A 27,646-nucleotide genomic window follows, 5' to 3' on the forward strand; every position below is an offset into this window, starting at 1 on the left:
CAAGACCATCTTGAACAACCAAATTGATAATGTGGGCAACACATCGAGTATGAAAGAACTTTCCGTAGCAAGGTAGTGAATATTTTAAATATAATTTGCCTACTGCCTTTGTATTGTTAAATGCGTTATCAAACGACATTGAAAAAAAAAATTTCTCAAGTTATAAGTCATTATTACCTCATCCAAAATTTCAAACAATTTATCGGCGGTATGTGAAAACGAAAAGTTTTCAAACGCGATGGTGCGTTTCATCGTTTGCCAAGAAATCGGATCGATCCAATGAACGGTGACACAAAGGTACGATTTCGGTAACCCATGTGGTGCCGACCAAACATCACTAGTTAAATTGACACCCGTTTGTATAGTGTCAAAAAACTCAATTGAATCTTTTTTTTTTGCTTAGACAATGACGTCAATGGGTGGTACGACTTACATGGGTGTAGCGCGGTTGAAGAGTCTCTCTAATCAAGGCCGTCAATTGAGGGTTGTCGAAGTGGTTAAACGGCAAACCTTGTTGACTCACGAACTTCGTCATCCTATTGTGAACCGCTTTCACGTTGTAACGAAATATTGTCCCATCTTTACCCAATTCGGCTTGGACCGTTGCGGGAACTTCTTTCAACGCCTTGAAAAATTTCTTCTCGGTGTGATTTTTTAAAGTAGAGTTTGAACCATGCTTTAAATAAGTGCCACACAATTTGTAACGAGCCTTAAGGTCTCCATTGAGCAACTCAACCAAATCCCAATTCCGCCATACGTCTTCGTTGCGGTTATGAGGGACGACCGGCAACTTTGGGGTCATCTTCAACACGAACCGGGTCAATAAAAACGGAATCGGTAACCGCCTTCCTTTTGCCCTTGTTTTGGCTTGCATAATAACTTGTTATCAAGTGGTGGTGGAAGTGAAAAAAATTGGAGTGTAAAGTGTAAACCGATAAGTTTTCTTGATGTTTTTGAGTTAGAGTGGTAAAACAAGAGATCATACAAAGCATTATATAGTTGTTTTAGCTCAAAAACCGGTTCCAAAGGCTATATTACCGTTGGATCCGGTTACAACGGCTATTTTTCGAAAAAACCCGGCGGAACTGGTTATTCCGGGTAAGAACCGATTTCTAGGAAAATATATAGAACCGGGTAGGGTTTTCCGGGTACAATAATACCCAAATCAGTATAGGGAACCGGTTCCGGGTCAGTTTCACCAGGTCGGGTACGGAACCGGTTTTTTTGTGCACGTCTAGGTACAGGAAGATCTTCGATGCTCTCACCGGGTGGGCCACTATTCGTAGAATTTTTGCGTGTGTAATTATCCCACGTGGCTTAAACTCAATTAAAATTATTGACTCGATACATGCTTCTTTTTAATGGATTGATCTAAAATCATAAGAAAAGGTTTCCTTGTATTGTTCTTATATATTTTCTTTTTCCTATTAATATCAAGCATCAAGGGCCGCTCAAAGTCAAAACCAAACGGGATAATTGATCTAAGTAGGCAACTATTTCAATTCTTATGAAGTAGGACAGCTTTTGGCCTACCCATATGTCTAAAGCAACTTTGGAAAATTAACTCACAAATATTAAAAAATAAACAGGCAACAACTTTTCTCCAAATTTACAAAAAAAATTACTAACTTTTCTTTCTTTTACTCACAACCACTCTTAGCTCTGTCCTGTAATTTACAAAAACCTCTGACAATTTTAGTGGATGAGTTGGGATGCTTTTAAAGAGTATGGAGGTAAAAGATTAAACTGCCAAAACCAAACTGGGACACTCATGCCAGTTCAAACCATCTAAAAAAACACAGTTTTTCGTTCTGAACTAGCCATTTCATCCGTTCTTTGATTACATCATGCCAAACATTACCTACTAAAGAAACGATAATTTACCCAAAAATGATACACAATTAACAAATCACGTTACAGTGACTTGTATTGTTCGATTAAGCGAGATGCATGGAGACGCGAAGTTGGGATAGTAGTACATCCTAGACTCTGTAGATAAGCAATCTGTCAAGAAATAATTTAAAATGATAAGTATTATTATCAATGACGAAATTAGGTACTCTATGATGTAATTACATAATTACTCTACTTGTACATATAATTACTCTACTTGATTCTCACAATTAGCACGTTAATTTCATTTGTATTTGATCCAAACCCCCCCCCCCCACACACACACACACATATATATATAACAAAAAGCTGTTACTGACCTGCTTAGATGTAGCTTCTGAGGAACCCATTGCAGTCTCAATCCTTAATTTCTGGAAATGTTCCTGTAATAAAAAAAATAAAAAATAAAGACAACTTTATGAGGGTGATTCTTGATCCTAAATGAGTAAGACCGAAAAACAAGCCCATTATGTTCGCCCATTTGACTCGTTCAAGATTTAACTAGCCCATTACTAAGCACCAGACAAACCTGTTTTTCCCTTGTGATATAAACACGCTTTTCTGCAGGAATTCGTAACCATTGTAGAACCTGATGTTTGAGAAAAAGAATGATCATATTAATTATATGTTTTACAGAAAATACAATGACACTGAATTTGATGAAACACTGACTGTTAAACCTACATTTTCAGCATACTGGAATGCTTCATCGGTCTTCAAGCACGACTTCAGGGACCGAAGAACATCCTGGTTAAATAAATTAAAATAATAAATTAACGATTTTTTTTAAAATCCCGTCAGGTTCACCGTCCACCCAATGCTTTAACCAACTTTTCTATAGTATATTTGCTCCCCTAAGATTCAAGAAAAGTGTCACCTTTTGTGCAGTTTTCTTCACTCTAAGCCTTTCATCGATCACAAACGCAACCTGTAAACGACCAGAAATTAAGAATCAAACTCTACTCATTAGTCATGACACAAAAAAACATAAATATGAAGTTGCCTTATATTTCATGAACAGGTCATGTTTTATCTCTAACAAGTTAAAAGGTAACACAAATAAATAAAAAACTGTATTTTTTATTCATAACCGTACTAAATAATTTTATTTGAAAAATATATATATCATCACTGAAATCATATATCTTTTGTGATCCTAGTTAACATACTAATTATTTATTTAAGTAAAAACTGTAGAAAAATTGTTGTGTCAGATCAACCCGACCTGCTTCGACCTAAACTGATTTTGACCAGTTCCCCAATCCGTAAAATAAACAAAAGCAAGGATGCGTAGGAAAGTACCTTGTTAAGTAACCTCTTTGGTTCTTTGAATGCTGCCTTCTTGGCCCATTGATGAAATAAATGGGAAACAGTTGCTCGTTCTTCACTGCTGAATCTGTATTATCAGTTATTTAAGATCCATTTTCGTTAATTTAACAATAGAATAATGAGACTTGCTCATTCAAATTCGACAAACCTAACCTTTTCAAGAAATCATTGCCATTACATGGCAAGATTGTTTCATCTGATTCTTTGGAATCTTCATTGAATAAATTATCAACAGTTTCACTGCTCCCCGGTTTTTCTGTTGTGTGTTCGATGTCTTGCAGATCATCAGTAAGACAAGATTGTTTTTTTTGAAGTTTTTGATGATTTGCTTGCATGTATACTGAACTTGACTCATCCTACAAACAAAATTCAATGATGTAGAATGTCAAAACTGACCTTTGCTATGATGTTAAATTGTAAATAACATTTTGAAACTTAAAAGAACATGCACCTGAATTTCAAGAAGATGCTTTGGAATTTCTTTTAGGAAACGTGAAGGTTGAAGAACCTGAGAACGAAATGGTGTTTAATGACTTAATCAGATTAAGGAAATTTTGGCCCGTTTACTAATAAAAATGTCAACTTGGGTCATGTAAATCTCTGAAATGTCAAACGGGTAGATAAATAGGTTAGGTTACTAGTAAACGAGGGAACTATTTTCATCTATAACTGGTAAAACAGGTGAGTATACAAGTTAGCTGAAAATAAATGGGCCGAATGGGTTGATCTGGCCAAACGAGTTGAAGTCGCCAAAGCATATTTTTAGTTAACTAAATGAGTGGATTGGAATATATAACATTTTAATCATATCACAGCCGTTTTTATTAAATTTTAAAAAGATTAAATAAAAAGTGCCTATGATCAACAAAACACGACCCGCTTTGAGTATAAGTTTGTGTTGACCGATTATCCAACCCGACCATTTTCCCACCAGTAATTGTTTCATCATAAACTACGATCAACAGTCAGTTATATTATAAAAGATGACTCTTTTACAGTTTTACCTGCCAATTTGAATCCATAGTGACATATAGAACAAAAAGTTTCTTTCTTGCACGAGTTATTGCCACATATAGTAACCGGCGTTCTTCCTGTCATTATTCAAAAAAGAAAATCATCATGGTTTTTTCAAATAATAATCTTTCAAGTAAAATACAAAGATAAATTAATATAACTTCACAAACATGCTTACCTCAAGCGAAGCACAGGTGTCTTTTACGATACCATTATTTTCATGCAAAAGGGGGATTTCAGATTCATTTGCCTGAAAAATTGATCCATAAGTAGTTTGTTATGTAAATATATTTCAGTAAAGGTTTTCAATCCATGTGCTTATGAATGGATGTTATTATTTAAAAATTCAAATTATTGTGAAAGAATAAAATATTGAAATCATAATTAGTACCTTAACTATGAAGACAGTGTCCCACTCCAGACCTTTTGACTAATGGAAGAATAAGATAAGATAATAAAGTAACAAATTTGTTAACTAAATTCAAGATTATACAGCAAATCAGGTATATTATGATACATGGCTAAATTAGACAAAAGTGTACCTGATGAATGGTAGTAAGAGTAACAGCATGATTATTATCATGCCGCCTCACACGAAAGTTCTCAGTTTCCCTTTCAGATATAAAGTCTATAAATTCTTTAAGTACATTTACACATCCTTTTTCTTCTGTTGCATTATTGTTCACCTTGATATCAAAGTTGTATGATTTTAGAAACTCGGACACATCATCCAACAGATATTGAAGAACCTGAAAAGGCATTAAAAAATTAATAATCTAGGTATCTTTTATAGTAACTGTTAAAAAACTCACCGATCTAAGATCATGCTCTTCGTTTAGCAACTTCCCTCCATCAACATCAAGAACAGCTCGTTGCTCAAGAAGATACTTCTGTAACAAAGAGACGAGAAAAAAAACAAACAAACAAACATTTGAAATGCTAATATAATTAAGTATTTAAGCCATAAAAATTTATCTTCTTGCACAGCTAGGTTAAATTGAAAGGATGACATGCCTGAGGTATCATGTTTGCTACTGATCTGATGACGGCTGTAATAGATTGTTCCTGTCATTATAATGCTTATCTGTTAATATGTTGATCACTCTTGGTTTTCTTATTTTTTTTATGGCATTTACTTGTTTACCGAAACAGGGAATAGCCAAATAATACGTATGAGATTTAAATTGATGAAAATAGAACACAGTTCAATAACCACAAACTGACTAATAACTGTCATTTTGGAACAAAATAGATAGTTGTGCAACAAAGTAGATAGCTATGCTTACCCTGTGAACAAGTTTTGAAATCATTTCTAAAGTAGTCAACACCTTACGGCCTTGAGTGAGCTGACTCCTACAATGAGAGATGGAATTAAATAAGTGCAATGCCAATAATAAATTCACTAAATATGTATGTACCCATAACACAATAAGGGGTTATTGTAGAATTCTGCTAAAAATTACATAAGTTTTTCTATGTAAAGTTGTAAACTAGAAATAAAGTAATAATAGCTTGAAAGATCATAAAACAATTTAAATCTACAAGTGTATATTTTTAATGCATCAAACCTTTTGAAGGTACCGGAGATCTTTGAACTGAATATATCAGAAGCAGCAAATATGAAGCTGCATTTTCTTACATTTGAAACCTTATTAATATGATCAATTATCTGCAAAAAGAGAAAGTGAGAAATACATTTTTTGAAAAAGTAACGGAATTTGAAAATTAGAAAACAGAAATGCTGTTAAAAATGTATACCCTTTTCTTTTCGTCTTTCTCTAGATTTAACAAGGCCTTGAATACACGCCTATATGACCCGTCATCACAGGCCACCAATGTTGTTTTGAGCATGGATATAATAGCCTTTACTACCTTTTTTCTGTAAAATGCGACCCCGTGAACATTAAAAGGAATTTTTCTTTCGCGAAAAACTGTTTGAAACATCTTCCCTGACACCTGTTACATAGACTTTAAAGTCAATAACAGCTCAAAAAATTCACATAAAGAGATAAAAGCTGACCTGTCGACGGTAAAGAACAGCAATCTCTCCAAAACTGCCTTTAGCGGATGAGCCTGAAGAAGTGAGTTCTAATATCTTGTCAACAACAAATGAACATTGTGCATCCTCATTACAACATTCTTTGACAACAATCTGAGTAGGTAACAGATCATGCAAATCAGACATATACTATGCATATTCTATCAATAATAAGTATTTAAACAAAGTTACCTTAGAACCAGAAGAATTATCAGTGAGAACCTTATTTAACTGGCATCGTTTTGAATTATTCCGTATGAGAAACGAAGCAGCATCAACAATACAGCGAGTAGAACGATAATTCTTATTTAGTCTGATCTGGAACGAGCTCATGTAAAATAGTAAGATATATTTTAGTATATTAGAATATTCAATCTTTAAAGAAAAAACAATAAGAACTTTAAAACAATAAGAACTTTGCAACTGTTAAGTCGGGTCAGACCTCCTTGTGAGGTTGAAAATCTCTGCGAAATGACTTGAATCCGCTTACATCAGCGCCATTGAAACTGAAGATCGACTGCATTATGATTTGTAAATCTAAGATCAAATTTATATAAGTTTATAAAAGGTGGGATTTTAAAATATGTACTACCTGATCTTCATCTCCAACAATTGTTATGCGTTTATGTGATGCCAGAACGCGTAATAAATCATATTGCATAGTACTTGTGTCTTGAAACTCATCTATCACAATTGCTTGCCATGACTCCTGACACTCCTTGAAAACTTCAAATGATATACAACTAATATATGTCAAAATGAGAATATTTACATTTACCGAGAAGAAATATATAAATAGAATGCACAGATTTCTAACCTTCAGGAAAACCAGTAAGCAGATTGACAGAGCAGCTAATTAAGTCATAGTAATCCAGAGCATTACATGATTTTAATATATCCTCGTATTTCCTAAGAATTGCAGCCTGATTGATTCAAGATTTATTATCAAACTTCTATTTTAAAAACTATAAATGATATAATTGTTTTATCTAAATTCTAAAGCAATCTTACTCCTGTAGCATTTCCTTGCCTCTGACAATCTTCTGAAGTTTTCCCAGAAGCTTTAGCCTGAATATATAGTGGAACATAATGTAAATTTAAGATGAATCGTGTGTTATAACTTGGAAAGAACATAACTAAAGAATAAATGATAAATTACTTTTGACACAAACTTCAACCACTTCTTTGACTTCTCTCTAAAGTCTTCCAGACGGTTCTTTGTCACATCAGCCTCGTTACAAAGTTTGCCAGAATCTGAAGTCTCTGTGAGACGTACAGCTTCAAAAACCGCCTTTCTTTGCTGTCCCTGACCATATAGCAAAAACTCTGGTGTACGACCTAGCCTATAATATGAAAAGCATGTTATAATAGTAAAAACAAATGAAATAAAGTAAACATGTTATATGTTTTCAAATGAATATATCCATAATAAGTTAGTACTTTTCCGCATGCAAACGGCAAAGTTGCAATGAGAATGCGTGAAAGGTGCTGATCATGAGTTCCTTTGCTGCTGTCTTCCCAGCCACTGATCCGATCCGGTCCCGCATTTCTGAAGCAGCAGCAGTAGTGAATGTCATAGCCAATATGTTGGATGCTTCAATGCCCTAATTTATGTGTTGGTTGGTTGGTCAAAAGTCAAAACAAGCACATGTAGAAATTTTATAAGTCACTAGACTCCATCACAAGGACAAACAAAAATGAAAATAACCAAATGCTTGATGAGTTATGGTTGTCAATATTCGCCCTCCAAACATTCAGGAGTTTGTAAATAACTTATAAATCGTTAATGTGAAAACCATAAATACAAGAATCTATAATTTGATTAAAATCATTTACGAGGTTTTATGCATTAAATTTAGGGGTGTGAACTTCCAACACGACACAACACAAACCTAACACGAAATTTGCGAGTTGGGCGTAGCCTAAACAGTTTGAGGTTCAGGTCAAACCTACAAACATGTTTAGCTAAACACCTAAAACATGTCCAGTTCACTCAGCTGGCAGATTTGCAGATTGCCCCCATTATTTTTTAAAATTCTTCCATAATGCATTATATATCATAACTTAACTTGGTGTCAAAACTTAGAAGTTAAAAGAGAAACTGTGTCCGGTTTTGTAGTTTAAACACAATTGTTACATAACCATATGTGTTTCTTGGTGCAAATTTGCAACTTTAGAAAGGAAAAAATGAAATACGCAAAAAACAAAAATCCAGGTTAAACGAGCCGTGTTTATTTCAAAACATGGATGCATGAATTGTGTGTGGGTTCGAGTGTCAGGTTCATGTCGTGTTCGACCTGCAAACCCGTTTCAGCACCCCCCCTAACGAATATACACTTTACTACTTTAGTTAACTTTTGACCCGTTTCCTTTTAAGCAACTATTTTAGTATTTAGCCGTTTAACCTATTAAAAGACAAAACAAAACCCAAACCGGCCCATACATAAGTAGGTCATACCTTGTGAAGAAGCATTAAAACACGCCCAACCATGGTGGATGTCTGAAATACACAAAAGAAAATTAGAAAAAACTTAATCACACAATGTTTATGGAAAAAAAAAACCTTGCCACTTCCAGGTCCAGCAACAATCATCAAAGGTATTGAAATATCACTGCATGCTGCTCCACGTTGTCTATCATTTAACGACTGCATATATTTCGCATACTCATCAGGCATACCTTCAGTTAACCCATCCAAAACAACAGGACCCACATCAGTTGTAATCTCGCAGCCGTTGGTTATAGCATGCTCGCTCTTCAACCGAACGGACTCGTCAACTGCTGCCTTAGGCTTTACCCCAGACTCACATATTGCATCAATTTCAGCTAAAACGGAGTCATCAAAATCTTCATAAAAAATTGTGGGAAATATTGTCGACGGCTCACTTAAACTAGAGCTCGAGTGTTGTTTCGTTGGCATCATAAACCCGGTTCCAATATGGTTTTCCTTAAAATCATCCAAACTCATTTCAACACCGGAACGATAATAATCATTATCATTAGAAGGGAAAGGCTTGACTGGAGTCTTGAATGAATCCAAGCTTAGGTTATTCTGACCAATCTCTGGAGAGGCAGTGGAAACTATCAAGTTGGAATGACTTGCATTTACTCGTCTCGGAGTCCCAAAATGGGAGTCTGTATGATTTAACTTGAGATACTTAGCCGCGCCTGAGGCGTTGGATGACATGTCTGAAAGAGGGACTCTATTGACAGCGGCAGGTGGAGGTTCAGCCCCAATTCTACAAAAAAATAATCGGCGGTTGGTTTAATTTGGATGTTAAATTGAAAAGTAGGTAATAAAAGGGGGTGGGTTGGTTAGTTACTTCCGATGGAATAGAGCTTTGGCTGCTCGGAAATTTCTGGAAATGCGAGCCCTTTGTTCGTCTGAAAGTTGTTGCTCCATGGTCGTCTTCAGATCACATAAAACCCTAAAGATATGTGTATGTACGTTTCCCTCCTATGCTGTTGCGTTTGAAAATGCTGGTTTGGGTTTAAATGGATTGGCCCGTTAATAAGAAATTGTTAGCCAAATTCTTAAAATAACACCTTTTTTATCATAAAAACCACGTATTAGGGGATGTTTGGTAACTGCTGAGCCATTAAGTGTTGAACAATGGTTAAGAGGCACTGAACTAGTAACGTGCTAACTAGTTTGGTTGGACCTCCGAATAGCTAAGCAAAATGACTATCTTACCCCTCTGAACTATTTCATGCCGAATGAAATGCATCTGTTTGGTTAAACTCTGAATGATAAATAACTATAAAAACAAAATACAAAAGAGTTTACGTACAATCTGAGTTTTATTCATTTGAAATTAGTTGAGTAGTTATCTCTTCACGTAAAGTGGTCATATACTCAATGCCTTATAAACCCCATTCTGTATCGTGAACGAACTGGCTATCACTTTCTCCATGTATCTCAAAAATATATTATTTAATAGCCCACATCGAATTAAACACCGGAGAATATTTTGGCACAACTCACCAATTTTATTAATCAAGAAAATAACTCAAAACTTGATCAATTATCCAATAACCCTTACATGAATTCTTTGGGGTTATATAGAGGCTCGATTACAATTAGAGTAAAATATAAACTCCTATTATCTATTAAATAAAATCCCATCTCTATCTAATAAATAAAATAGATAATTATCTCTAATTATAATAATTAATTAATTAATGAGATCGATCCATTAGCTCGAACCGGCCCCACCTTCCCGACCCATAACTCGGTTCGGGAATTAACTCCAACAATCACCCCCTTAATTTCCGAATCGGAATAAGCGGACCTTTAACTTCTAACACGTCTCTTTTGTTCCTTTTGATTTGACCCACGATCTTGACCTTCTCGGCTTTCACAACCATATTGGTCCTCATCATCTTGGTCTTCACCTCTTGGAACTTCTCTTGATCCATGACTTTGTTCTTTCGGCTCTCCCGAACTCGACCTCCTTTATGGCCATGTACCCGACCATTCCCCCGGCTGCATGAACTCGCATAACCGCTCCTTTGGTTACGATTCTTGTCATCTAATCGAGCGAACAACAATTTTCCTTGATCATCTTTTGTTCTAGAATCGTTTAACTTTTCCGGAATCGCCGTGGATTTCTTAACACAACCCGGAACTCCCACTATTAATTTAATCGTGTATAACCGGTTTCTCGTTCGAAACGCCTTCATCATAAGTTTACCCCCGTCATCATACAAGAGCAAATAATTCTCCTTCATACGAACATCACACCCGTTCTCCGTTGCTTGAACGAGACTTATTATATTATTTTTAAAACTTGGTATAAAATAAACATAGGATAAAACCCGATCATCTCCGATTTTCGATTTTAATAATGACCCAGATCGAATTAAACACCGGAGAATATTTTGGCACAACTCACCAATTTTATTAATCAAGAAAATAACTCAAAACTTGATCAATCTCCAATAACCCTTACATGAATTCTTTGGGGTTATATAGAGGCTCGATTACAATTAGAGTAAAATACAAACTCCTATTTATCTATTAAATAAAATTCCATCTCTATCTAATAAATAAAATAGATAATTATCTCTAATTATAATAATTAATTAATTAATGAGATCGATCCATTAGCTCGAATCGGTCCCACCTTCCCGACCCATAACTCGGTTCGGGAATTTACTCCAACATTATTCTCATTGTATATTAATGACTAAAACTTGAGGTTTCCCTTCATCTTCTTCAGAAAGTATGTTCCTAGACATCAAAAGGCGTATTTAATTATCTAATGTCAACATGATACATTATAATATCACACCAAAATTAATTTATAATTATAACTTGATAAGCATAGGACATGCATTCAATTCATTTTATGATATATTTCTCTAAAAACCATAACCCATGAGTACCCAATAATCATCAGTTGCAAGGTATCTTTTTATTTTACCAACTAAAACGAACTTTCATAACCAACAACGAAAACTCAACAAGGAGCTGAAGTAAACATAAACCACATGGAAACCTACAAACACCAAATCAAAAATCCCCTACTCTAATACGAACATGAAGATGAAGAGTTATAATATTCATGTTCACACCAAATCATTTTGTTCTTCTACACCTCCGCCTTTTATGCAGCACCATCTTTGTTGAGTGTTTTGTAATAGTCTTATATTTTGCACTTGTTAATTGTCATCCTATGTATTTCCTCCCTTTCTCTTTTAGCATTGTGTTTTGGCCACTTTCGGTCACAATATTACACTGTATCAAGCTGGTGCCATAAAAGAAACAATGAATAGAATAATAATAAGAAGCATGCAGCTGCATTTTTCTTGCTAATTTGAAAAATTCTATTATAAAAAAGTAACAAACCAGCTACAGCTTAACAAGCCAAGCTCACGAGTGACATCTTTTCTTTTCTTTTTGAACAGTGAACTTCAATAACACAAGAAAAGCTACAGGGAGAGGCAAGACACCTCCACCGAGCACGGAGGTGCCAACACCAAAACAAACAGAAAAAATTACATAATCTCAAACTTACACCACTCCTCCCAATTCCCCACAAAAAACCTTGATCTATTTTTAATCCACAAGTAGCTTAGATGCTTTATATCTCCAATGATTTCCTCCATTTTTACCTCTCTATCTTCATGCGGTTTCTCGTTTCTAGCTTTCCAGATTCTCCAGCTAGCTATAATCAAAATACCTTGTAAGATTGATCTCTTTTTCCCCCACCTTCATGGACTCATGCGAGTTGAAAACATCCTTGGTAGAAAAAGGGAAAATCGGAGGGACCTTACACCACACCCCAATATGATGCCAAACCATCATTGCAGCCCAACATCCAGTGAGGATATGCTCAATCGTATCATCACCGGAATTACAAAGTATGCAGCTCAAAGAAGACACCTCTATATTCCTCTTCGATAAAGCTTCAAAGGTAGGTAACCTGTTCAAAACAGCCCTCCAAGCAATTATATTACATTTAAACGGAACCCATTTACACCAATTAAAAACCACGCCTTCAGAATGGATTGAGCTTAGAATCAACGCCTTTTTGACCGCGGACAGAGAAACCCCCCACCCAACTCCATCTATCCTCCCCCTTATTCCAGCTAATAGAGGTGATTATCTTGAACAGATTCTCCCATTTCACTCACTCTTTCAACAAGACTTGTCGGTTCCTTCCACCAACCACTCTTTCAACAAGACTCTCCCATTCCCCTTATTCCACGAGTGACATCTCAACTTGTAAAGAATAACAAAAAAAAAAAGAAGAAAATTCGAGCCAAGCAGACTCGTTTAAGTTCAAGCTTGCCCTAGCTTGGCTCGGCTCGTGAACTGCCACATGAAGATAAGTCAGGACAGTGATTTGTAAGAACCTGAAGAGCTCTCCATTTTGTCATAAAGCCAGTACCTTGGTTCATATGTTTTACATACAACTTTTCACAATCATTACAAATCATTGTTCATATGATTCAGAATGACTTAACATTTCTTGTCTATTTAACAAAGGTAACAATTTTATAAACTGCAAACTATCAAATACATGCCTCTAATAGAAGATTTAACCACACAACTAAACCGAACCGAGACCCGCGTTTGAGTTGTTTGTTGACTACAACTGACCAAACATCTAACTACAAGCATGCCTCCATCTTGCTATTAATCACTTCTTTGGTTGTCAATCCTCTTGCGTATTATACGACCAAAATATATAAGAAAGCCCGGCTGTACAACTCGGGAAAAAAGAGGAAAAAAATGCAAGAAAATAATTACTCTCTTCAGTTTAAGATTGAGAATAAACCAAGAGGACTCCATGGCGAAGAGTTTAGTGGCATCAGCAACCGTGGTAAAGAACATGTGTCGGTATAGAACTTTAAAATAACCGGAAGAAAAGAGTTGTAGAACCGTCACCAAATGACCGTATGTCAGCTGGTCTAACCAGGGCTCTGCATAAAGGGCATGTTCTCTCTCTTTCAAACCTTAAAATAAAACATCCAAGTTTTAGAAACACGGCATAAGCTTAACATAATGCATGATTAATATCCTTAAAAACCAACACACTTTCTTGTTTTTCATGAAAAAGTCTCCAACCTGCTTTTTTTGTATATTAGAGTCCACAAACATAACATGAAAATGTCATCAAGTTACATGTAGAACACACGTACTTGTAAATAAATATTTAAATAATGACTTGTTAATGTTATTGCTAAATTTGTCAAAATAAGATGATACAATTTCTTTTCTATTTTATGTTGAGTGTAACTTCAACAAATTTTGACTAATTTAAAGGGATAACAAGTTATTTAAATATCTTTTCACACTCACATGCATTCCAGAACAGATAAATTTTTTATATAGCAAATTGGCTCAAGGATTTTTTTCCCAGTTTACTAGGGTTGTTCAGAAAGCGCGTAGCTATCTCGAAATAAGCACGTTTGAAATGAGTCAATCCCCAGCCGACTGCCGAGGTAAGCACAGATCATTGGCTTGCTCGTTAGGCTTGTTTAGCTGGCTCGTTTAAATTATAGCCCAAATTTTCAATATAGATAAATAATAACTCAATAGTATAACTCAAACTTTAATACATATAAATTACAAAACTTTTGTAGTTTATCAATTATGCATTATGTGAATAACAAAAATATTACTTTTTTTTCTTTTTATACACATCTTTATGTATATAAATATAAAAAACTTTTTTATTAAATATAAGCGAGTTGGTTAGAGCTTTTTACAAGCTGATCTCAGATTCAACAAAACTCAGCTCATTTAAGATAAACAAACCAAGCCAAGCCCGTGCCCAGCCTGGCTCGGTTCAACTCGACTCGTTTACAGCTCCTAACGTTTACGGACTTTGATAAACAAAAACTGGGTTGGTTGGGAGACTTTTTCCTAAAAACAAGAAAGTATGTTGGTTTACTTTTTTATGATATAACTAAAATACATCAAACAAACAAACAAGCACACACACACGCATATGTATGTGTGTAGTTTAAAGTGAATCTAACCATTCTGAAACACAGTCTTCACAGAAGATGTGGTTGCAGCATAGCAAAACTGGGGCCTGCATCTTTTCTTGGCATATGGCACACATGTCACCTGCCTCACTCACCTGTTATTAATAAACAATATATATATAAACAGAACGCATGCAAAAAAACCACATTCCCGTCTCACATAAAAACCAAACTTTGACACTCAAACTAGACGCACAACTTTTAAGAGCATGTTTGGGATTGAGTTTGAAAAATGCTTATTGAAAAAGCCATTTTGAAAAGCCAGGATTTGGGGCTTTTGGAAAACTGCTTTTCAACCCTTTCAAAAATCTAAAATAAGAAAGTTTTTTATGATTGCCAAACACATTTTAATTTATTGGCTTTTTGAAAACACCAATAAGCCAATAAGCATTTTCAAACTCAATCCCAAACATGCTCTAAGTGTCTAATATACCCCTCAATAACAAATCAATGTCATATGTGCTTTGTAATCATTACCAAAGGGCAGTAAGGTAACTTTGAATACAATTTTTTTTTATATTATGTTTGATTATCAAACCTGTTCTGATGTTGCATATGATCCATAATGCATTTCCTTTCGTGATAAAGCCTTCAATGCAGCGTAGAAAGATCCAACCTGCAGAAAGATGGATGATATATTATTCACAAGATCAAAAGTAAAACAAATAACATCAGAAAATCTTGATTGCATACCTTCTCCACTACTGACGTAAGCTTAAAAGTCAAATATAACCCCGTTATCAAAGAAGAAAACAAGCTCCCGTATTCTTTATTCAAAAAGAATCGATACCAAACCGGAGCAGGCAGAAATGCACGGTACAACAACAAAGCATACTCAACCAATGTCAACATTTGACCCTAAAAATGGTAAAATACCAAAAGAACCCATCAGAAAGCTATCAGATTTTATTAATTTATCACCCATGCCATTATAAAATTACATCGCCTACCTGCCTACGGAAATTATGACCCCTACAATTCTTATAATACATAAGAAGTACCAATTTTAAAGTCATAGCTGCTTGTCGAACCATTGTATCTGCAGACAATATATGGTTCATCAAAAACCAAAACATACTCATTAAATATTATTACTTTCGTACCATTTACAATTATTATGAATATGGCATGCCAAAATGGTGGTATCGTTTTTGGTGGAACCATAAACAGAGGGTAGCTCAGATCATCATTTTGATACCACCAGTATACTCCAACCACATGAAGGATGAATATTATACTATAGCCAACAAGAACAGATAGTTTTCTCTCACCCTGCAAAACACACCAATTGTTAAAAGTTGTTCTGAATCAATAAGTAATAGTGAATTTCATACCTTTAAAGCTGTTTGTTTTCGAAGAATATCATTTGACTTGTACATGAAAGCAGTTACATATATTGTTACAAAGAAACCTACAACCAATTATAGTAATTAGGTTAAGTAGCAGAAAATTTGTCAATTTCTTTAATTAAATACAGTCACTAAATTATAACAATCAGGTATGGTTATAAAAATCACGCCTAGGCACTTATTAATTGCTAGTCGGTATCCAATTCCCACTGACTAGTTGCCGATTAATCGCTATTTGGTCAAAACTGGTCAAAATTGAAAATTTTGTATATAAAACTTGGCATGTATACAAAATTGAAAATTTGGATATAAAATCCACATATAAAATCATCATCATCCTACTCAGTAAATCCCACCAATAGCAAAGCTATGGTAGGTCTGAGAAGGGTAAGATGTAGACAACCTTACCACTACCCCATAGGAATAGAGAGGTTGCTTCCGATGAGACCCCCGGCTCGATAGTAGTTTTGCATCAAGCCTTGGACATAAGGCACATAGCACTCAACCATCAGGATACTGGATGATTGGTGCATGCACTCTTATCTTTCGGCAACACCACCACATGATGCATGATTAACCTTTCGCCACTTTTAATGTTATTTTTTACGAAATTAGTAAAATAACGTCAAACCTTCCACCACTTTTAACATTATTTTTACAAAATTAATAAAATCGAGTCAAAATTATTGCAATTTCACTCCCCACCCCACCCCCCCCCCCCCCCGAAAAAAAAGGGCTCACACATGTATACATTATATGCGCACACCGCAAGCAGGGTGTCCCATATAAAATCCAATACCATTAATCCTTATTAATCTCGCTAGCCCCTACCGCACTGCCCGATTAACGATTTGTACAACACAAAGTGCGATAATTAGTCGTAAGTACCTTGAAGGTGTTGGCGAATGAAGACGACAATCAACAACAAAGAAAACGGAAGAATCTGCTCAATCCACCTGGAAAGCTGCTGCAAATCATACCTCTGTTGATTTGAAGAATCACTAGCATTATTATTATTACGATCCAAAACCCTAGAATCAGGCATCTCCGTACTAGTAGCACCACCATCTCCCGCAGATTCACGTTCCTCGTCACCGATTATACGAATGGAAACCTCACCTTCATTATTGTTGTTATTATTAGGATGAGGAGACGGAAGGAAGGCCTCCGATTGGTGAGTTGACCTAGGCCGAAGAAAACCGGAGTATTCGAATAGAGTGGTGACCGGAGCTCGTAAGAATCGGAGGAGATGAAACGACGTCGTATGAGATGAAAACGAAATAGAAGAATTAGTTACGGTATCGGAATTCGTCGGAACACCAACGCCTGCTGCTGCTGCCGGTTCCATCAAACAAAACCCTAATGTTCTTCAAGTTGGAATCATAAACTGTAACTGAGACAAGATATTTCTTAACATTAATATATATGAAGAAAAGGACAGTGGATCGAAAGAAATAGAAATAGAAATAGTGAAGCGGACATTATGTATGTCTCAGGACAGAGACACCAAACGAGAAGGAAAGTGTAGATCATGAGTAAAGAATTTATCAAACAATATCAATAAAATAAATAAATAATCTTTTTATACTAAAGTGGGAAGTTATAGTATATATATCGTATACAAATTTAAACAAGAATAACAACAAATATAACATATATATGCATGTCCTGATTCATAAGGAAGTCCTTAACTTGTGCTCGAACGTCGAATTCTTTGACGAGTTGAAACTCGACCGGAGCCGAGTTGATCATCGTGTTGAAACCGCACCGGAACCAAGCTCACATCGTCTAGCTCGTGTTCACCGAGATCCGAGCATCACCTCCGAGTCATGTCTTCTTGTACACCTCTTCCCTTGGTGAACCCGTCTTGATCACCCGAAAACGTGTACACCTTTCTAGCTGCAATACTGAACAAACTGTGGTTCTCGGTTGTGGCTGAGGATTTTCGTTAAACAGAGGTCCCTTAAAACAGATTTCGGGCCACCTCCGCGAGCCCGTCTGTTTCCCCGGGTACAACAGCCGAAGCAGTATGTACTGCCGGGATTACCCTAGCACTCGAACCATATTTGTAACGTGAGTCGAGATCACGAACTAGTTAGAGCTTTTGTTGTGACTATTGAGTTTGGTGTGTTGACATTAGCATGGAATATGTGCTTTGCATGAATATGTTGTGGTTATGGTTGCATCTAAATCTGATCACCACCTTTCTATATATAGCAATACACGAGATGAGTCAGCATGACACATGGCGGCTTATGGAGCACACATCACCAGGAGTTGACACCTAACCGCTGACTCATCATATGCACACGACACATGGCGGTAGATCTCACACACACTTGACACTTGTCATGAAACTCCCGGTGTCGACACTTGTCGGGACGACTCACCATTCATACTGACATCTGTCTCAAGACCTGGTCCAACCACCAAAAATACTAAGGTGGCTCTCAAACGTTCAAGCTCTCAACTACACACTTTAGAGTATCGATATCGCATTCATCTTTACTCTTTGGACAGGTTACTAATTTATTTATTTATTTATTAGTAACACGTACTAATAAATATTAATTATTGTCCAAAATTTCTAACAGAAAGTACAAGGCCACACCCACAAACCAACCTAACTTTTCCAACCTTTTTTTTACACACCAATTATAGAATTGTACGGAGGCTATCGTGTGAAACCCACTGTAAAGCTTGATCTGACATCGTATATTGTATATTGATAAAGAAGTCTGTACGAATTTTACAGAAAAGTCATACGATAGTATAGGGTCTATACGATCGTATGAAAATTTAAAACTTTTTTTTTTACAATCTTATAAAAATAGTTAAAATTTAGCCATGTAAAAAAATAGAAACGAGACTGAAGTAGAAAGAACTAAACAAAGCTATAAGATCGAAAACCCGGTTAATCATAAAATGATGTAAAAAGTTCAAAAAAGGGAGTCATGCGATCCTATGGCCACTATACTATCGTATGGGTCCTATACTGTCGGAAATTGAATCCCGCTGGTCCCCGGGTAGCCAAAAAAAGCTGAAAAATTCTGAATCTCATACAATAGTATAAGATCTATACGATCGTATGAAGTCAAAGGGTGTATGAATAACCAATGCCTCGAGTTCCGAACTCTAGACGGTTTATTAGAAGAGATGGAGTGGTCTCCAAGTCCCATTTTCTCACATTATTTTTTTCAAGATTGGGATATTCTTGAAAAGAGAATGGTTGTTCAGCTAAGGACTAGGAGAAGAGATCTAACGTGTTGCCCCATAGAGGACACATCGACTTTTACATAATGGGGAATATTGTAATACCACAAATATTTGTATGCTTTTAGGATCCACCCTCATGGGTCTCCCCTGTCATAAGCATGACAATCAACTTTTGTGTATGTCTCCAGGAACGGTCGTTTCCACCTTAGGAATTAGGACCTCCCCTGTGACAAAGCTCGTGCCTTAAGGGCATCTGTCCTCTTTCAAGGACTCTAAGTTGGCAGCGATTGTAAACAATCGAGCGGCTATGGTGTTTGGTTCATTGGCACAAATGTGAATTCCAAGTAGAGGGTGTCATAGGAGTCCCGGCAATGGAACCAGAATGTTAGGGTTAGAAATTTAGCACGCACTGTTCAAAAAAAGAAAAAGGAATTTAGTAGGCAAACAGTTGATAAATTCGAATCCAACACAAGATACAATAATTAGAAACTAGAACAAAACAAAGGGATTGAAAAGCTTACTTAAACTACTCGTTGCAATTACAACGGCTCCTGGAAAGCTGCCTAATTCTTGCAACACCTTCCAACCACTGTTTAATTTGAGTAGACCTTGAGTGTCCTCGCATCATGTACAGTCCAGAAGATTTTCAGGTTTTGGATATGCTAGATGTCATGGACAACTTGTAAAAGGGTTTTTTGACTTTCTGCGTTGCTTTATTTATATTCGTGCATGAAGAAACATGAAATGAATCTGACCTGATCCAAGACGATGTTCCCTGGTCTTCGAGATGAACGAACCACAACTTCATCTTCTTCGCCGGTTGCTTGAGATCTGCCATGGAAATATGGGGGAAGTGGAGGTGACAGCTAAGAGTATCCTCTCGTTTACAGATAGAAAAATGTATGTGGAGGCCTAATGTATAAGAAGGGATCCCCCAAGTGAAAGATGAAGACCCCTTATATAGGAACCCCATGGCAACCATCATGAAACCCTAACCGTATTAGGCCAGGCCCGGTTAGGGGTTACCTCCACAACCCCCCAGCCCATTGGGCATTGGTTAGTAAACAATAATAATATATCAAATATAATATAAAACACAATAAGTAAAAGGTTGTACCGGGCATTTAGGACCCTACCTCCACAAGTCCCCCTAGTCCAGTGCTGCTCCTGGGCGTGCAAGCGGTTAGGTGGAGTTCTGGACTTATTAAGAGAGCTTGTACGGTTTTTTGGACCCGGTGCTTCCCAAATGTACCTTTTTGCATATGTATACTTTGCTTCGGGTTGTAAGAGGTTTAATCATGATGGCGTGTTGAGCGGAGCGGAGCCGCGTTCGGTCTTGTATTCGGCGCGAAGCCGTATGGGTTTATGAGGATTCGCAACCTTTAAGTTTGGCGCGTGGCCGATGGCCGTATGGGTTTATGAGGATTCCCAACCTTTAAGTTTGGCGCGTGGCCTTATGGGTTTATGAGGATTCCCAACCTTTAAGTTTGGCGCGTAGCCGTATGGGTTTATAAGGATTCCCAACCTTTAAATATGGCGTGTAGCCGTATGGGTTTATGAGGATTCCCAACCTTTAAGTTTGGCGCATGGCCGTATGGGTTTATGAGGATTCCCAACCTTTAAGTTTGGCGCGTGGTCGTATGGGTTTATGAGGATTCCCAACCTTTAAGTTTGGCGCGTGGTCGTATGGGTTTATAAGGATTCCCAACCTTTAAGTTTGGCGCGTGGCCGTATGGGTTTATAAGGATTCTCAACCTTTAAGTATGGCGTGTAGCCGTATGGATTTATGAGGATTCCCAACCTATATATTCGGATGTCTTCAATCCTCAGGCGAATTATGAGGTGTGCCCAACCTAGTATTCGGGGTTTATTAGGATTCCCAACCTATATATTCGGATGTCTGCCATCCTTAGGCGAATTATGAGGTGTGCCCAACCTAATATTCGGCGCGTAGCCGAGCGGGTTTATTAGGATTCCCAACCTATATATTCGGATGTCTTCCATCCTTAGGCGAATTATGAGGTGTGCCCAACCTAATATTCGACGCATAGCCGAGCGGGTTTATTAGGATTCCCAACCTTTAAGTTTGGCGCGTAGCCATATATTTTGCATTAATATAAGCACTTTTTGTGCCATTTCATGCAAATCCTATATACTCATACTTTTCGTTTTTTTTTGTTTGCTATGCAAACCAAAATCAATATAGGCGAAAAGTTTGAGGTTTTTTGTAAAAACTTGTGAAGTAATTCACTTATTTGATGAACTTGTAACCAAGCATGTGCTATTGTTAGCGTTCCGGGATTTGGCCGTGAGTATTCCACGCCTCCGACACGAGTGTTCCGTGCCTCTGACGCGAGAATTCTTTTCGCTTTGCCATGAGAATTCCACGCCTCTAACGCGAGTGTTCCGCGCCTCTGACACGAGACTTCTTTTAGATCGAGGAAGGTTTCCTTGTTATAATTGTAGTAACCCGAGAGGGGTAAATGTAAACAGCTTAAATCCTTATTTTGTTATCATAATAAATATGGCTCAAGAGTTGAGGGGGCTGTTTTGAAAATTTGGAAATTAATTCCATCTCCTTCAAAAAGTACCATCATTGCACACGACATGTGCTTTGCTTACACATCTGCATATGTGTATGTATATATATATATATATCGAGAGATATAAAGAGTTAACTCATACATCAAGAAAACACCTTCATTCATCATACGAAAGACATCCAGATCGCTTCTTCAGTCCCCGATGATGGTGGTAGAGTGAATTTCATCCATGCGGAAGCGTGACGAGCCCCGGTAGTAACCCGCAAAAGTTGTTTACGGACGCGGAATGGCGCGAATCAACCCGCTATGGAACTCTCTCGTGATCTGCGGGAGCCAGAAATGACCCGCGATACATCCATGATGGCTGAAGTTAACTTGTGGGAGTGCGCATGCGGCTCTTTATGGTTGCTAGTTGATCCTCGTGAGTGCCCAGATGACACGCCGTTAGTGTTTCATGGTGGCACTGTGTCGGGGCTGGAATATCTGAGCGCTTATGTCACCCGCGGGAGCGGCTGTCACGTCTTGCAGTCCGCGTATATGACCTGCCACGGACGGCTTTTAGCACGTCTACTCACATGTGATTGGTGGTGGAGTTGGTCTACTAGAGGGAGTATGGAGCACGCATAATGCCTGCGGGAGGCGGAATCGACCCGCCCTAGTTTTACTCGGAGCTTTCATGTGGTCTGCGGAAGCCATAGTGGTGGAATTCATTCGCCGAAAGTTTTGCACGTAGCTCGCGGGAGCCCGAGGCGGTCCACCAGATGCTTTGGATTACCGTGATTGTTGGTGAATATTGTGTTGATCTATCATAGCTTGCATGCGAAACGAGAGGGTCCCGCCATGAGTGATTAACACGCCATCAATAACTTAACCTGCCGGAGTCCGAGGTTAACTTCTCTTCCCGCAGGTGTTGATGGCATTGCCAACCCGCAGGTGTTGATACGCGGATCGCAGCTATGATCCGTGGGTGGCGTTGCCAACCCGCAGGTGTTGATATCCGGATTGCGGTTATAAACAGGTTTTTCCTTCGTACGTGTATAAACTTTCTTGGACATTTTATACTTTGTAAAATTTGCTTTTTATCAAGCGCGGTGCAGACAAGCGGACTCCGTGGATCTAACAAGTTAGAGGCGCGGCTCCTCGGCGGAGGTGGTGGGTGATCCTTAACGGTGTGCATGCATGGAAGCGGAGACTTGATCTCCGATGGCGCGTATGCATGGCAGCGGAATCTTGATCCTTGGTAGTGCGCATGCATGGCGGCGGAGTGGTGACTCGTGGGCGCACATGCATGGTGGCGAAGTCTTGATCTTCGGCACTGCGCATGCATGGAAGCGGAGACTTGATCTCCGGTGGCGCGCATGCATGGTAGCAGAATCTTGATCCTCCGCAGTGCCCTTGCATGGCGGCGAAGTCTTCTGCGCAAAACCAAAGGCACGACCCACATGGTGGTTTCCGCGGGCGCTCATGCATGGCGGCGGAGTCTTCTACACAAAACCAAAGGCATGGAGTCGTCTTCCGACCAGCATGGTGGGTTTTTGCGGATGCGCATGCATGGCGGTGGAGTCTTCTGCGCCAAACCAAAGGCATGGAGTCGTCTTCCAACCCACATGTTGGTTTCCATGGGAGCGCATGCATGGCGGCGGAGTGGTGACTCGCGGGCATGCATGCATGGCGGCGAAGTGATGACTCGCGGGCGCGCATGCACGGCGTCGGGAGTCTTGTTCGCTGGAGCGCACGTGATGACGGAGTACTGATCTGCGATGGCGCACGTGCGGCCATCACATTTTTCCGCGATGGCGATGGCGCAGTATATGATGTCTCTTCCATTTTGAGGATGAGAGAAAATGACTTTTTTCTCTATCTTATTATTATATAATTTTTTAACAGTAAAAGAAAAGTGACATATCAATTGACCCCATCAGTCGTTTCTCTCAAAAGGAGAGCCTCGTTTTATTCATTTGAAAAGAATACAGATCCACATCAATTAATATTTTTTTCTTGTTTATAAAGCAGACAAATCTGAAAGATTTTTGGATCTACAAATTGAAAGTTAGATCTGTAATTTTAAACCTAAAATCCAGATCTATAACCTAGATCTAGATCTGTAAACCAGATCCGTATATTTTTAGTTTTTGGATCGTGTAAAAATTCCTCCTCGAAAATAGATCTGAAGCTCGGAGTGGAGAGAATTTAAAACCATCACAGATCCGGAGGCTTGACCGTCCGAATCAGGTAGTTTCTTTTTTGGATCTACAAATCTTTTTCAGCTTCATTTTTGCACAGATCTGGAAGCATCTTTTAGATCTATGGATCTTTTTGAGCTTTAATAGAACAAATCTTGAAGCATCTTTCTGTAAACTTCCAGATCTGGATTTTTCTTGGGAGAAAAAAATCACAGATCTAGAATAATGGATGAACAGATCTGAGAACCGAGACGAAAATCGAAGGGTAGCTCGTTGCCGGTCCCACGGATGGCGCCAATGAAGAAACATGAAATGAATCTGACCTGATCCAAGACAATGTTCCCCGGTCTTCGAGATGAACGAACCACGACTTCGTCTTTTTCACTGGTTGCTCGAGATCTGCCATGGAAATAGGGGGAAGTAGAGGTGACTGTTAAGAGTTTCCTCTTGTTTATAGACACAAAAATGTATATGGAAGCCCAATGTCCAAGAAGGGATCCCCTAAGTGAAAGATGCAGACCCTTTATATAGAAACTCCATGGCAACTATCATGAAACCCTACCTGTATTGGGCCAAGCCCGGTTAGGCCGTTAGGGGTTACCTTCACAACCCCCAAGCCCATTGGGCAATAATAATATATCAAATATAATATAAAACACAATAAGTAAAATGTCGTACCGGGTATTTGGGACCCTACCTCCACAGTGCATTAAATGAAATACTTTCACTACATGCAACAAAAGAAAACAGTCTCAAATTCATGACATACCAAAATAAAAATACATCTATCACGAAACACCTCTATATGACCACATTCGATTACAGTTACAGCATTCATGGTGCGGTCGACTAAAGTTGACCTTAGTCAATGTCACACGGACCTTGGCATTTGAGCACCATTTGTGTCGTTAGCATCCTTCGCTTTCACAGGCCTACGACCTTTGTCGGGCCCACCAATCACACCCCATTCATCAAACTGCCTTTGTCTTGCTCTAGCCCTCTCTTTCTCTTCTTTAGATTTTGAAGCATAACAGTAGGGACACGTAACCCCGTATTCCCATTCTGGCGATTCCATGTCAGCATCACTCACAGGTTTCTTGCAACCATAGTATAGTTTGAAGTTTCCAGGCACCAACCCGTGCTTGACCGAGACTCGCTTGTCAAACACAAAACACTCACCCTCCCAGAGCGACTCGGTTTTGGGAACTTCCTCCAGGTATTTTAAGATCCTGCCTTTTAAATGGTAAACCTAAAATAATAAATTACTAGTATTTCCAAAAAAGATGATATCAAGAGGTAAATACATGGACAAATACTTCAATAACAGGTCAAAACGAGCTGTTTCGGTTCGGGTTGGGTTGGATTGACCCAAACATATTTGTCCAAAATTTATATATATATTTATATAGAAACGAGATATCGTGAATAGTGCCCATACAGATGAAATGCTGATATTTAGCAAGCTACTTTTTTTCAATGTTAAATGTTGACGCTTGGCAAGCTAGTTTTTTTCAATGTGTCAATACCACTCCTTATTTATCATTTCATTTTATTTTTATCTAATTTTTCTTCGATACTTTTTTTTTCCTAAAAATCTAAATACACAGCTACGTTTATTATTTTCTGAATTTTATTGGAAACAAAGTTGTATTCACAATAACGTATTTTTTGGTATCGTAAACTACGAATTATCATTTTTACCGACCAAACAACACTCTAGTACCAATAGTATTCATTTTTATGTTTTTCGATTCCAGTATTTTTCGATATTCTTCCACTACTTGTACTGGACCAGTATTGTACCGCCTGTGTTTTTTTACTCATTTTCGATTTTGGTATCTGATACTGTACCAATCTCAAACCACGCAGCAGCGCGCGACCAAACCCCATTAGTTGTTAAACATATCATTAAATTAACAGTGTTATAAATCAGATTACAAAATCCTATTATTTCCAATGTAGTGCAGGCCTGGTTGATCTGTGTCAACTATGATTAAATGATTTAAAATCTAAGCAGCACGGAAACGGGTACGACACCAGGATACGGGGACGTTACGGGTACGGGAAACGGCAAAAATCAAAAATCCAAGATACGGGTACGGCAAGGGTACGGCAAACAAAATATATATAAAAAATATAAATATAGTACAAAGTCCAAAATAGATTTATATAAATATAAAGTGCAAACTTCAAAAAAAAACTACATCAACCGTAGGTAATTAATTAGCATTTATCAAATTGATGAATATTGATAAACAAAATAATTGTATTATAATTTTATAAACTGATCGAAAATCGTAAATTCGTAATTCGTAAATTAGTATTGCTGATTTGGAGAATTGCTACACAAGTAAATAAAGAGATAATAAATTAATAATATATTAATATATACATATATACATGCCGTCAGTCCGTCACCGCCATAAGCCCATAACTCCATAAGTATATATACTTACTATAGTTTATCTATAACACTATTTTTGGAATTGAGATGATAAATCAATTAAAAAAAACCCAGAATATTCAACGATACGTTTCCAAAACCTCCCTACGCCGTCCCAGAGTTTCTGAAGCGGCCGTGAAACGTCCCGGCGGCATTTCTCCGGCGTACCCGTCCCCGGGACGGGGACTCAATTAGAGTGGCGTTTCTGTGCATCATAGTTTAAAATCAGCAGTAATCTAATCTTTTTGATAAAATCATCTTTAAAAGGTTCTGTAACTTAATTATACAATTTCTGATGGTTTGTTTTGCTTTAAGCTATTATGTTCATTTTGACCGATTGACCTGTCATACAAAAAAAAACCTAGATCAATCCATTTTAAGGATTACCTCTTTAAAGCCTTTGCTGAGGAGAAAACTTGAAGCTTTTTCACACCGAATGCCACCCGTACAATACATTGCAACACGAGGTGGAGCTTTCAGTCCCTCATTCCCAGATTCCTCGGCTGAATCTCTGGTATCCACTTGGGTATCTGATGGCGAAAGTTGGAATTCATCATCCACCCATGATGGGAATTCCCTGAAAGCGGTGGTACATCCTTTAAATTTGCCGATACGGGTTTCATAGTCGTTGCGCACGTCAATTACAACCTAACAGCACATCCAAAAAACAGAAGTTTGTTTCAATTCATCATGATAGAATAAGCTTGGAAACAGAAAATAACCAACTCATGATTAAATGGAGAGAATTGTTACTGTATCTGGATCACTGATCAATAAATTCCACTCATTTGGACTGACATACGTCCCGACTCTCTCATTAGGTGATACAGATGGCATTCCAAGCGAAACGATCTGCACCAAACATAAGTTTGCAATAATGAAGGAAACATGACAAATGTGTCCAACGGGACAAAAGTCATCCAATGTATATGTTTAATGCATACCAAAATATGTACTCTTTTTTAAGCTTGACTCTCACGTGGTCCCACCTGAAGGGTGCCTGCAGCGAGTGGAGAACTGCTTGTGTGTCCGTGGTGAATAGCTTCTTCTTCAGGGCTTACAGGTGATTCTATTTGCCGGAGACCCTTTAAGCGACCATCAGACTGAATAAAGTCAAGAACTTGTTCAACTGATTT

General features: G+C 37.8%; 3 protein-coding genes across 3 annotated transcripts; all 3 read right to left on the bottom strand.

Annotated features, from left to right (window-relative positions):
• Nucleotides 1-1,889: 1,889 nt before the first annotated feature.
• On the bottom strand, nt 1,890-8,951 carry LOC143540941 (ATP-dependent DNA helicase SRS2-like protein At4g25120). Its single transcript, XM_077033889.1, has 27 exons — nt 8,838-8,951; nt 8,733-8,774; nt 7,715-7,878; nt 7,434-7,617; nt 7,286-7,342; nt 7,092-7,197; nt 6,867-7,000; nt 6,717-6,791; nt 6,467-6,592; nt 6,257-6,388; nt 5,995-6,192; nt 5,805-5,905; nt 5,523-5,589; nt 5,251-5,301; nt 5,049-5,126; nt 4,779-4,985; nt 4,628-4,666; nt 4,415-4,486; nt 4,227-4,313; nt 3,674-3,730; nt 3,376-3,578; nt 3,196-3,289; nt 2,771-2,821; nt 2,578-2,640; nt 2,423-2,482; nt 2,214-2,276; nt 1,890-2,004 (listed from the first exon to the last, which is right to left on the bottom strand). The coding sequence occupies exons 1-27, from the start codon at nt 8,949-8,951 to the stop codon at nt 1,915-1,917; spliced, it is 2,715 nt and encodes a 904-aa protein (XP_076890004.1). The 3' UTR covers nt 1,890-1,914.
• A 4,221-nt stretch (nt 8,952-13,172) lies between these two features.
• Nucleotides 13,173-17,473, bottom strand: LOC143540942 (uncharacterized). The gene is made up of 8 exons (XM_077033890.1): nt 17,014-17,473; nt 16,111-16,187; nt 15,880-16,048; nt 15,727-15,815; nt 15,470-15,634; nt 15,315-15,392; nt 14,768-14,871; nt 13,173-13,738 (listed from the first exon to the last, which is right to left on the bottom strand). Exons 1-8 carry the CDS (start codon nt 17,471-17,473, stop codon nt 13,633-13,635), a joined length of 1,248 nt encoding a protein of 415 aa, XP_076890005.1. The 3' UTR covers nt 13,173-13,632.
• A 7,383-nt stretch (nt 17,474-24,856) lies between these two features.
• On the bottom strand, nt 24,857-27,372 carry LOC143540943 (rhodanese-like domain-containing protein 7). Its single transcript, XM_077033891.1, has 3 exons — nt 27,264-27,372; nt 26,898-27,158; nt 24,857-25,316 (listed from the first exon to the last, which is right to left on the bottom strand). The coding sequence occupies exons 1-3, from the start codon at nt 27,345-27,347 to the stop codon at nt 24,939-24,941; spliced, it is 723 nt and encodes a 240-aa protein (XP_076890006.1). The 5' UTR covers nt 27,348-27,372; the 3' UTR covers nt 24,857-24,938.
• Between the last annotated feature and the right edge of the window lie 274 nt (nt 27,373-27,646).

This window comes from Bidens hawaiensis, unplaced genomic scaffold (genome assembly GCF_021521415.1).
Source record: "Bidens hawaiensis isolate Kalapana, Puna unplaced genomic scaffold, B.hawaiensis_p1.1 tig00012404_1, whole genome shotgun sequence".
Lineage (NCBI taxonomy): Eukaryota > Viridiplantae > Streptophyta > Magnoliopsida > Asterales > Asteraceae > Bidens > Bidens hawaiensis.

Coding starts and splice junctions, on each gene's coding strand:
- LOC143540941 (XM_077033889.1), bottom strand. CDS start 8,951: ATGCCTGATGAGTATGCGAAATATATGCAGTCGTTAAATGATAGACAA. Junction 4,314..4,414: donor ACACCTGTGCTTCGCTTGAG/GTAAGCATGTTT, acceptor GAATAATGACAG/GAAGAACGCCGGTTACTATA. Junction 2,483..2,577: donor CATTCCAGTATGCTGAAAAT/GTAGGTTTAACA, acceptor CTCAAACATCAG/GTTCTACAATGGTTACGAAT.
- LOC143540942 (XM_077033890.1), bottom strand. CDS start 17,473: ATGGAACCGGCAGCAGCAGCAGGCGTTGGTGTTCCGACGAATTCCGAT. Junction 15,635..15,726: donor GTCATAATTTCCGTAGGCAG/GTAGGCGATGTA, acceptor TACCATTTTTAG/GGTCAAATGTTGACATTGGT. Junction 13,739..14,767: donor GAAGACTGTGTTTCAGAATG/GTTAGATTCACT, acceptor TTTTATTTTAAG/GTTTGAAAGAGAGAGAACAT.
- LOC143540943 (XM_077033891.1), bottom strand. CDS start 27,347: ATGCCATCTGTATCACCTAATGAGAGAGTCGGGACGTATGTCAGTCCA. Junction 27,159..27,263: donor TGATCAGTGATCCAGATACA/GTAACAATTCTC, acceptor ATGTGCTGTTAG/GTTGTAATTGACGTGCGCAA. Junction 25,317..26,897: donor TCAGCAAAGGCTTTAAAGAG/GTAATCCTTAAA, acceptor TTATTATTTTAG/GTTTACCATTTAAAAGGCAG.